At 39.2% G+C, this 12,195-nt stretch overlaps 1 protein-coding gene across 1 annotated transcript; it reads left to right on the top strand.

The window, feature by feature from the left end:
- The first annotated feature begins 915 nt into the window (after positions 1 to 915).
- cops4 (COP9 constitutive photomorphogenic homolog subunit 4 (Arabidopsis)) lies at positions 916 to 9,962 on the top strand. The gene is made up of 10 exons (XM_041810196.1): positions 916 to 1,029; positions 1,685 to 1,764; positions 1,857 to 2,008; positions 2,129 to 2,232; positions 2,322 to 2,475; positions 2,603 to 2,753; positions 2,842 to 3,012; positions 3,096 to 3,211; positions 4,388 to 4,472; positions 9,322 to 9,962. Exons 1-10 carry the CDS (start codon positions 956 to 958, stop codon positions 9,453 to 9,455), a joined length of 1,221 nt encoding a protein of 406 aa, XP_041666130.1. The 5' UTR covers positions 916 to 955; the 3' UTR covers positions 9,456 to 9,962.
- Positions 9,963 to 12,195: the final 2,233 nt, after the last annotated feature.

Genomic DNA, 12,195 nt, shown 5'->3' with positions numbered 1-12,195 from the left:
AAATACCTATCAAATATTTTTTGGGCAGTGGCCTTGTTAGTTTCTGAGAGTGCTGAAATTATATATTGGGCTGCTATAGCCAGGGTCGTAGTTAGGGAATTTTGGGCCCCAGAAAGAATATTACACAGGACCCCCCCTTAACCGATGCCAAGCAACAAACGTAGCGTAATGTTTAGAAATATCGCTGCATTGAAATGTATTTTTAATCATAATTTCCTCACTTATGAGCAATAATTTTGCAATGGTTAAATTGAATTTGCTTGCATTATTTTGCAGCGCTGGTCATTTGCTTGATATAAATTTCAGTCTGTTGACCATTTCATTTAGTTGCTTTTTAATCAATAATGACACTAATTACTAAGAATAAATAAATAAAAACATAAAGCTTTTCAAGGGCCTCTCCCTACTATGGGCACAGGCAATCAGTACCTTTCCCCCTGTGCTACGCCCATAGCTATAGCATCCCAAAATGAGTGTAAAATCAATTTTGACTTACTACAGTAAATAAAAAAAGATTTCTGCCAAACCAAAACTCTACAACTTAGATTCAGAATAAAAATAACACCATTACAAATACAAGAAAATCCAGCACATAAATTACTTTCAATATCTTATAAATACATAATAATCAACCAGTAGGGATACCGTTTTTGTGCTACACTTTAGTATGAGTTTTTTTGCAAAAGCCCTAGTTTGTAAACTAATCCACAAGTAACTAAGGCTGTTAATTAGCTTTTAAAAAAAGCTAATTGTTGTCGTCGTTGTAAAACATTTTCCTTTGACTTACTGAAAGTCCTCATGTAGAAAAGAAGAAAATATTCCAGTCAAGTACCGGTACTTCAAATTGGTTGCCAGGGCGACTGATGGAGCTCCGCGCGCCGCTGTACACGGATCTGCAGTCTCGCGCCCCTCTTGGCAGCGGAAGCCGCTGTTGTTGACACTCCGACCAGCGACAATGGCGACCGAAGTGCGGCAGGAGCTTGCACAGCTTATGAATTCAAGTGGATCCCACAAAGATCTCGCTGCCAAGTATGTAGCGTTAACTCTAAATCAAATTAATTATGGTTGCACTCGAGATATGCTTTTCTAATTCAGGAAAGATGAAGCCGATAGCCTGGGTTGAGATATAAATGACAGAAGAAGCTAAGCTAACGGTGGCTATCTTGTTAGCTATATTAGCAGTACAGTAGGCTCTATAACGGTTATTGTTTGAACAAATAAGTATTTTTAAAGAGTTTTGTCGTACATGTTCCTTTCTAAACCACCCTCTTTCAGCAGCAACAAAGCGGTGAGGCCAGCATACGCTTCACTCTCATAATTTGTCATTCTAGCCAGCATCTAGCAGCTTCTGTTGTCATGCTAGCACGTATAGTTTAGTTAATACCATGTCCAGCACAGCTTTGCAAGAGTTTGGACCAAGAATTTTAACCTTTAAATGATTTTTGACGGTACATAGGCAACGATAGGTACTTATCTATAACTACAGCTGTTTTAAGATGTCGTTTACTCTCCTAATCTTCAAATTATCACCAACTTAATTAGTGCCTTCACAGAGTATGGTTGTCAATCCATTTTTTTATTGTTCACAGTGAACTCTGTTTAAGTGCACTAGCCGTTTACCTTTCCACTGTACAGTTACAAGACAAAGACCAGTGCTTTTTCTTACCCATTAAATCTATTGCAGATATCGACAAATATTGGACAAGGCCATACAGTTTACAGATGCAGACCAACTGGAATCCTTGAAGGCCTTCGTTGAAGCAAGTATGTTGTGCCTAATCATCCGATTCCCTCAGATTGAGCTAAATCAAGATGCAGAAAAGTTATCCTGCAACACATGTATCTTTCTTTTGCAGTGGTCAATGAAAATGTCAGTCTTGTAATCTCAAGACAATTGCTTACTGACTTCTGCACACACCTGCCAAACCTGCCCGATGCCACAGCTAAAGCCGTGTACCACTTCACTTTGGAAAAGATTCAGCCGAGGGTCATCTCCTTCGAGGAACAAGTAAATACTTACATTTTCCTGTAGTCTGAATTTATTATTTGTTGTTGTAATTGGCTGATATAACCGAACAACTCTTCAAAATGTTTATGATTCTGATAAATTGTTCTTCTGTGTCTACAGGTAGCCTCGATCAGACAGCACTTAGCAACCATTTATGAAAAAGAGGGAGACTGGAGAAATGCTGCCCAGGTTTTAGTTGGTATTCCCCTGGAAACAGGACAGAAGTAAGTCAGCTGCTGGTAGCATTATTGCCTGATTTTGATATTTTTATTATATAAGGCCAATCTTAACATGTATTTCATTCTTCTCTTAGGCAATACAACGTTGACTATAAGTTGGATACATACCTGAAAATTGCACGGCTCTACTTAGAAGACGATGATCCTGTGCAGGCAGAGGCGTACATCAACAGAGCCTCATTGCTTCAGAATGAGTCCTCTAATGAACAGCTGCAAATACATTATAAGGTATGCAATCCCTATCTGATTTTACAGGCTAAGATTGCATATGTGTTATTGTAGCTGGTCCAGCTGAGCTTAAAAATTAAACGTCATGAAGATACTTTTAAATGATACCTGTGGTTTGTTCTCTAAGGTGTGCTATGCCAGAGTTCTGGACTTCAGGAGGAAGTTTATTGAAGCTGCTCAGAGATACAACGAGCTGTCTTACAAGTCAATTGTTCATGAGAGTGAACGTCTGGAGGCTCTCAAACACGCCCTGAACTGCACCATACTCGCCTCAGCAGGTAACACAAATGGGTTTCTGTTTTCAAAAATAATCTGAATACTAGTAAATGAGGAGTGTGTCTCATAGAGTATTGTCACTTGCTGTAGGCCAGCAGCGTTCTCGCATGTTGGCGACTCTTTTTAAGGATGAGCGCTGTCAGCAGCTGGCTGCTTACGGTATTCTGGAGAAGATGTACCTGGACCGTATTATCAGAGGAAACCAGCTGCAGGAGTTTGCTGCTATGCTGATGCCTCATCAGAAAGCCACCACAGCAGATGGTGAGTTAAAATAATTACGTTTATAAAACTCCTCACCACACAAAACAAGCTGTGTCTCCAACTCCTTCTTTTCTCTCTTGAAGGTTCCAGCATCCTTGACAGAGCTGTGATTGAACACAACCTCCTCTCTGCTAGCAAACTGTACAACAACATCACTTTTGAAGAACTAGGAGCACTTTTGGAAATCCCTCCAGCAAAGGTGAGACACTATTTTACTGTATGTGAATGTATTGTTAATTAGATGTGGTTACTCCCTCAATTAATCACCATTGCACTGTAGAGGTGCTTACTTCCCATTAATATACTGGGAGGTCAGACAGTTTTTATTCTAGACGTTGCCTGTTAATAAATATACATTTTTTTTATTGATTGATTGATTATTGTGTGTTTGTATGTATGTCTTTATTTTAAGATATGCTGTATGCACAGAACAATTAGCCCACTCCAAAGCCCATTTGTTTTAGTAGATGCAATTATTTACTCCTGATACATTCACACACGTACAAGAACTTTAAAACAAGAAAATACACATTGAAAAGTATTCATTAAGGGGAAACTTTCTGAATTTTAAGAAAAGTCTGTCATATTAATCTTTCTACTGAATTGGGTTTCCAATTAATGATGGCCTTTGAATTACCCTGTGCTCTGTTATTTATCTAATGTCTTCAGATTTTCACATGCACTAAATAAACACCTTACCTTGCAAAGTAGATGGATACGTTCGGTGTTTCTCACTGGTGAATCCATCTTGCAAAGCTCCCATCTGAACCGTTTGGGCCTGGTTAGAAAGTGACAGGACCAATCAGCGACAAGGGGCAGTACTTTCAGGCGTGGCCGAGTTGTGATGTAAGCGAGCAGCAACAAGAGGCCGATGCAATTATAGCAGAAGACATTAGCGTGTATGCTGCTAAAGTGCCAGTTTTATCAGATATCAGTTTTTACCAGTAGTTAGTTGTTATCACTGGAAAAGGAAGTAAATAGAATGTATGAATGCATCCCCATCCAGATTTTCTGTTAAACCTGTGACAAAAGCTATCTTAACCAAAACAAATACATTTTCTACCTGTAGTAAATATTGGAAATGCACGATATTATCGGTCTGGTATCGGTATCAGCAGATATCAACATTTCTGCCAATATTTACATCCAATATTTTGCCTGTGTATTTCAAATCTTAAAGTGTGTCCAAAAGGACTGAAATTCTTGTCCAAAAAGCATATTTAAATATTGATATTGATATCGCTAATCTGTAAATATCAGCATGTAGGACATGGACAAAAATCCAATGTTGTGAATCCCTAGTTAATTTCTTTGTTGGCACTTTACTGGTGTCATAACCCATGTTGACATGTTTGCTTTCTTTCTGTGTCTGTAGGCTGAGAAAATAGCTTCACAGATGATCACTGAAGGACGCATGAATGGCTTCATCGACCAGATAGATGGCATTGTGCACTTTGAGAGTGAGTAACCACTTTCAGTGTTTCAACTGAGGCACACTTTTTTATCTTTATGAGTGACTTGCAATTTAAACTTCCCTTTTCATGATTACTAAACCTTGCCTTATAATGGCATTTGAATGGGTAAATCCTTGATTTTAAATGTTTTAAAAAACACGCATCAATTAAGGGTAACTCAGACTACACAGCTTTTTGAGTCTGTTAAGACTGCAGCATGTCAGACTATGCAACAAAAATCTTTTCCCATCCTGGCCACACTGCAAATGTGACCCCTACTGCTCATCGTAAGCTGACGTCACCACTGTTTCTGCGGCTGTGTGTGAGTTCACAGGTTGTCGGGGGGTGGGTCAAAGAGTGTCAGTCACTCTACAACAGGGGCACTCTATGTGATAGTAGCAGTTTTTAGTTGTAGAGAAGAAAATAAACAAGAAACTGTTATGGATAATGATTATGGACGAATCAAGTGGAGGACATTATAGACTTGCTCTGCTTCAGATAGGATTTCAGGTATGCATGTGACAACATAATGAAAATCTAAAAAAATGTATACATTAGTTCCCTGGAGGGAGAAAAAGTAGGGGTGCTTGTAAATGATGATGCAAAGGTAAGAAGCAAATGCGCTCCTGTTGGTAGGCGTCAGTATTCATGTCATTCACGTCAGGTCAGGGTGCAAACCTAGACGACGATGTAAGGACATTTCGAGTCTTGATTGTGGAGCGTCTTGGATGCATCACTGATTATGTCACACTACAAGAGCATGTGTCTTTCCTCATGCTCATGATTACACCTGAGGTTTCACGATGAGCTGCAACGGTGCAGTCAGGCCAAAATCTGGCTGAATTTGTGTAGTCTAAGCCAGCCTTTAGAGGAAAGGTTTAGCTACTAAAAATGTTCTTTTTCAACATTGCATTATTTTACATTACTAAAGGGACCTAAGTGAGACTCTGGCTTAGCTCAAAGTGCAATAGTAGTTTGTAGTGAGTCTGGGTGGCTGTTTCAAATTGTATTTATGTTGTTTCCATAGTCTTACACATTATTTTACCAGTTGTCAATGTAGTTCATTATTGTGCTTGAGCTGTTTGCACAAATATTAGCTTGACACGACATTAAGTCCACTGTTTTCCCAAAGTTAGCCACACACTAGACAATTTTTAATTCTTGACAGATTTAAAAAATGTGGGAGACCAGTGACATAAGGATAGTTTCAAATGATTTTTCAGCTTATAATCCTCAGTCTCTATATGACTCGACCAGACAATGAGACCACACAATTACCGTCTGTAGTAGTGATCTCACTGTGAAGATGTCACATATGAGAACTTTTTATCGCATTTTACGCCCATTTCTGCCCATTTCAACCACATTTCACTGTTTGATATGCCCATTTGACCAGTTCAACCCATTTCCGCCTATTTATCTGCCCCAGTTAACCCATGTTTGCCAGTTTAAAGCACATTTTCCCACTTTTAAATCCAATTACACCATTTATTTGCAACTTTAAAGCTATTTCTGCCACTTTTTAATCCCCCTTTACCACTTATTGTGCCTGTTTTTGCCAATTCAACCCATTTTTGCCAAAATTTATGTCACTTCTAACCCATTTCTGCTACTTCTATAATCCCATTTAACCACATTTCCCACCACCTTTTTTGGACATTTTCTTTACTATTTTAATTCTGTTTTTAAGAAAAGGGATTTACATCTTTAAAAGGAACTTTGCATGATCAGACAAGTTTATCTTGTTGAATAGATATTTGCATCCCTCAAATGTATATTGAACTAAAAAAACTCTCTAAATATCCCAGATATCTGCAGTTTGAGTAAATTTGAGCTCATAAACTCACCAGGAGGCTGCCATGTTTTGGTCCGTGTGACGTCACAGTGTGCAGCGATCTTTGCCATTGTTATTAACCGTTTTTCAGACTGTTTTTCTGCTTGCAGCTGTTGCTACCATAACAGCTTTCATACCAGACACAAGTTTACTGCGTGTTGGTTCGGTCCCTGCTGTCAAAGCTCTGTGACCCTCTTGGTCATTCCTCCTACCTCAATAAAACTCCTACAAGTGAGATACATGCAAGCATAGATACAATCGGCATAGAGAGGAACGCCCACAAAACGTCACATCCGGTTAGTGCAAAAGGGTATACAACAAACCGCTTTCCACAATGCCGGGCGACTGTTGTATACCCTTTTGCACTAAAAATAAGTTTAAAAAAAATCAAAATATGAAGTTTTATATTTTACCACATCGAAGCACAGAGCCGAGGAGAAGAACGTGGTGGCTTTAAGCGATCCGGCAGGAGGATGAGTTTGGTTGCCTGTCGGATCCAAACGTGTAAATCTGTAGTCAGCACTTCATTATAGGTATGACAGCATTATGGTCACCTTATTTAAATAGTGTTAGATGGTTTTGTAGTTAACATGAATGTTCAATTACCAGTTTTAAGAGAAGTTAACTACTACGTTATGCAGGCTACCATGCCTTGTTACAAAAGCTAACGAGTATACAGCGTAATTAGTGTGTGATGAAGCATAACTCCGACAAAAACCACTTGTAAAAAAGTTATGTACCTCCAGGGACTGATAGTTTTTGGGGCTGTTGTGTGTGTAAATTCCTGCGTGATATACCAAGTCGTCAATAACCAATATGCAGCTCCTGGCTATTGTGCAAAAACAACCATTGTGTGGTGCACAAATTCACTAAAACGTACTAATTTCCTTGTCAGACATTGAAATTATGACAGGTTTAATTCATCAGTAAACGTGATTTTGCCTCTTACCGGGTGATTCAACCAGATAGCAGAAGATGTCAGGGAATGACACATCAGGCCATTGAATAGGATCATTCGTCCACTCTTTAAAATGATAGGGACAAGAATTGGATCCTATTAGAGTAATTTCTTAATGTATCTGTCTCTGTCAATTGGCTGTAAGAAATCAATATATGACATTTTAGCAATTAGCATATATATCAGAATTTAAAATCCCGGGCTGACAGTGCTGCGGGCGAGGGGGAAAGGGTTGTTTTCCCCCTCGAAATGCCCCGCCCCCATCTATGACGCAACTGTGATGCAACGCCGACTGTGTCTATGTCGGGAGCTTTTCAAAATAAAAGCAGTGTGTACAAACGGAGTTTCTCCAAAGAAATGCTAAAATGGAATTTTACCTTTAAAAGCACAAACCGGAAGTGCTTTGATTCTGTGTTTATCTTTACCTGAACCGTGTGGAAACAGAAAGCTTCATAAAGAGTAGAAGTTCAGGAAACAACATTATTAAACAGACGCGCTTAGCTCACTGCCTTCATCTGGTTCATCAAGAAACTGATTTCAAACAGATTCTGCAGATGTGGATGTAAATATTTGCTACAACAAGGTAAATATGACTCTGTATTTATCATTTTCCTATCTAGATGGACAGATAACGGCTCGTGTTGCAAATAAAAAATAGAAGAGACCTCCGATTTTAGAATTCTGCATGCATGAGACATGCTGCGTCTCTGAGATGCAGCCACTCTGGCTGCCAGTCTGCAACAGCGATTACTACATAGGAACGATGAGCTCTGTGGAACTGTGACGTCACAGCGCATGGCGGCCTTCTGGTGAATTTAGAAACCAAATTACTCAAAATGCAGATATCTAGTGAGTTTTTTAGTTCAATATGTATATGAGAGATACAAATATATATCCAACAAGATGAACTGGTCTGATAATGCAGAGTTCTTTTAAGATGACTAAATACTATGGCACAAATGAGTCATGACAAATGACTCTAAAAAAAGATATCTGTTGCTATGTTAAGAGTGGTTATTATTCAGGTTAAATATAAAATATGGATATGGATATCTAGCTAACTTTGCAATGGACCCTGATTCTCCTGACTTCCATGGGCCTCCAGTTTGGCTGTGTCCCAGAAAGCCCTCCCATTTATCCCCTTTTATGGGCAGCACTGTCTGCACATGACTATTCTTTAAATGTGCATGGCTCTGCTCAACCACCTTCAGGTATAGTGGGGGCCCCTGGTCTCTCGTACCTTTATTTTGGGGGTCACTGGCTGAAAAGGTTGAGAACCACTGTTCTAACCCACCGGCATTCAATCTGAGGGCTTGTTTTTCCTTAAATGGGGGTACGGTCATCTTGGAAAGGGAAAGTGACGACGTACTGCTCTTATCCATTTCGTAAGTCCGATGTAGAATCGTAAATATCAGACATGTTTAGTATTTATGAGTCAAAGTTGGGGAGGCTATGATGCAGAAGGATGCAAAAAATAATTGTCCGTACATCACACACTTGAGTATTATTTAAAGAAATACTCCCAAGGGAGGAGTCTCATTCCTCATGATTAAAATTGGGCTTAAAATTGTCGTATGTGTGTCCAGCCTTACAAAAAAAGAAATGGAGCTAGATCTCTGAGAAGGTGTAGAGACAGGAATTTGTTTCTGCGTCAGTTGTAGTTTTTCATAGTGATGCTGCACATCATCAGTAATTAGAATGAGGTCAATTCTTTGACCTTGCTTCCCACATAAAGTTCTGCTGGTATCCATCCGTATCCTGTTATTTTCTGTCTATTTGCTCATAACTTTTTGGATGAGTTAATGTTCTTGTTTTTATGGAAAGCTGTTATTTGTTTATACTGGGATATTTGGATAATCAAACTCTCTGTGGCCACTAGAGGGCAGCGCCTACTAACAAAACAAATAGTATAAAGAATCTTGTGAAAAAGGGAAGTGCCATAACAGAGCAGGGAATAAAGGTCACATGAAAATGCCATACATGTAAATGTGTTGTTTACATGTCCCAACATGTAAACTTATATGATGCTCTAGTTTCTAACGTTTCCCTTTTCTCTATGGCAGCTCGAGAGCCTCTTCCTACTTGGGACAAACAGATCCAGTCTCTTTGTTTCCAAGTCAACAACCTGTTAGAGAAGATCCGGCAGGCTGCTCCAGAGTGGGCTGCACAGGCTATGGAGACCCAGATGACCCAGTAAACACCCCCACCCCTCGGAGACAAAAAAAAAAACCCTGCTCCTTGAGTGTGTCCTTTAGTGTCGTCTTCCTGGTCAGAAACATCACCGCTGATGGAAACACCCACAAGGAAGTCCGGGATCACTGGTTAGAGTTTTCAGAGAACACTTTTATTACTCCTGTCCACCCGGAAGACTCTTGCTCAATATTTCAGGTCTTTGTGAGGCATAGATGTAAACAGAGGAGGGGCGTTATGTAACATTTAGGTGTGACTCTATAATATTTACTTGGCATGTTATATATTTGGACATGATGATTCAGAGCGCTGAATTGCAGCAAGGTCAAAAAGAGGTGGAAAAAGCTTTCAAATGGTCTGTTTGAGCTTCTCAGTTCCAACACATTCACGTGTTTTTAAATTACGCAGCAATATTTGTTAAATGTACCTGATTTATGACGTCACGCAAACCTGCTCGGTCCACATTTATAAAGTTTCGGCAAAAAGAATTAAATTGAAATGGTATGAAAGGTTACAGCGTCTTCATGGTGTCATTAATATCTGGTTTCTGATTCCTGACTTTGAACGGATCCTGAGCTTTTCAGGCAATAAATATTCATAGACACAAGTATGGGGCTCCAAGAAAAAGGTTGCTAGATCATCTGCACCTCCACAGACAGGTTTGTAGAAAGTTGGTCACATTATTTTCATAAAAATGACCAGGGTCTAAAGTATTACCCCCCCTTTAAAGCTAACCTTTTAGTTGAGTCATAGCAAAACCTGTTGTTCAATGTTGTGCTTTAACTTTGTAATCCTCAAAGCTTGTAAAATTAGGTTAAAAACGAGTGCTATCTTCCAATTTGAACACACTATAAAAACTTCAGTCAGGGTTTGAGCTGCCACTTGAGAAAAAAATCATGGCAAAAACCAAAGAAATCTGTTTAGATTTGAGAAAAAGCATTGTTAATGCTCACAAAGCAGGAGAAGGATCTACAAAGTTATCACAACGTTTCCAAGAGTCAAGAACAGGAGTGAGAAGTATCGTCAAGAAATTCAATGAAAACCACACAGTCCAGAACAAATCTGGCAGAGGTAGGAGGAGAGAGATTTCAGAGACTGGAAAGAAAATTAATAAGAGATGTGTCTAAAGACCCCAGAACAACTGCCAAGACACTACAGAATGACTTAGCCAAGTCAGGAATTGTAGTCTCAAAGAAGACCATCAGTAGAGCCCTGAACAGGAATGGACCAAGAAAAACTTCTGCAGAAGAGACACCTTCAAGCAAGACTGAAGTCTGCTAAGGACAACCTGGAGAAGGATTATGAATACTGGAAGTGTGTCCTTTGTTCAGATGAAGCTAAACTGGAGCACTTTGGCCACAGAGACGAACACCGTCCCCACAGTGAAACATGGTGGTGGGAGTATTATGCTGTGGGAACGCTTCAGTGCATCTGGAACTGGGAATTTCATCAAGGTGGAAGGAATCATGAAAAAAGAAGGGTATGTGGAGATTTTGAAAGAAAATTTCTAGCAGTCAGCAACAAAACCGGGTCTGGGTCGTCGCTTTTTCTTCCAGCACGACGACCCAAAACATACATCTCTCCTGGTGAAGAACTAGCCTACCTCCAGATGACCAAAGTGAGCGTTATTGGCTGGCCTGCACAAAGCCCTGACCTAAATCCCATTGAAAATCTGTGGGGGGAACTGAAGACCAAAGTCCAGGCCAAAAGGCCATCAAATCTGGAGGAATATGGGAGATTCGCCAAAAAAAGAATGGGCTGGGATTCCTCAGAAGTGTCACTTGCTGAAAGTTATAACAAACGTCCGCAGGCAGTTATCCAGCATAAAGGAGACACAACTGACTGTTTGCTTTAGGAAGTTAATCATTTAGACCCTGGTAGTTTTTGTTTTTTGTTAAAAAAATTTGTTTATGTGTCCAAGATAAGATAACGGTAGCAGCCAAAATAAAACCTGGGTGTTTGGAAAAGCTGTGTTCAAATGTCCTTGCTGTGTTAACAGCACTTGGGACTTTAACAAAATGAAATTTTCACAGGGCTAACAATTGCATCCTCATATGTAAATAAAAAGTATGTTTTTGAGGCATTGGCTATGCACTCTTGTGGCTAAAATATATAAACAAACACAAACATTTACCACACGTAGCAAAACCCATGGATCAAACAAACACATCAGGGCAATAATACAAATGTGTTATTATATTTTATCTACAGTAGCTCTATTGCCATGAGTTTATACTTGAAAGTATATACTTTGTATTTCATATTTTCTATTTTCTATTTATCCTTTATTTTAGCAGGGAGAACCTACTGAGATAAAGGTCTTTCTCAAGGGATACCCTGCAGCAATACAATTAAAGACAGAATAGGAAAAAAAAACTTTAAAATGGTTAAAATAATTTTAAATACACTTGTAAACAATTATTAATAATTTTAAACCTCTGCCCTGGTTAATAAATCACATTTTAGAGCCGTTGCAGTCGCCCATAATGAATATCACAGAGCCCTCAAGCTCTGACAATGATTACCTAATAATACATAACAGAGGAGTTCATGTTAGGTGTGCTGTAAGCAAAACAAAGGCTGATGACGATGTTGGAATTCAAATTTTGCCTTCATGAGAGCAATAGCAGTAAAGTCAGTGAATAATGCATCATAAAAAGGAGTTAATGGGTTTTATTGTGACATTGTGACATCTTGATCCTGATACGTTTGTTCAGGATCATGAGTGACTCAGACCTACATGGGAG

This window comes from Cheilinus undulatus, linkage group 17 (assembly GCF_018320785.1).
Source record: "Cheilinus undulatus linkage group 17, ASM1832078v1, whole genome shotgun sequence".
NCBI lineage: Eukaryota > Metazoa > Chordata > Actinopteri > Labriformes > Labridae > Cheilinus > Cheilinus undulatus.
Note: the sequence above shows the minus strand (reverse complement) of the source record. Positions and strands in the feature narration are given on the sequence as shown.

What these genes read in the sequence shown, in the direction of transcription:
- cops4 (XM_041810196.1), top strand. Translation starts at nt 956, where the DNA reads ATGGCGACCGAAGTGCGGCAGGAGCTTGCACAGCTTATGAATTCAAGT. An exon ending in CACAAAGATCTCGCTGCCAA is followed by an intron (nt 1,030 to 1,684) that starts GTATGTAGCGTT and finishes AATCTATTGCAG; the next exon opens with ATATCGACAAATATTGGACA. An exon ending in TGGAAATCCCTCCAGCAAAG is followed by an intron (nt 3,212 to 4,387) that starts GTGAGACACTAT and finishes CTGTGTCTGTAG; the next exon opens with GCTGAGAAAATAGCTTCACA.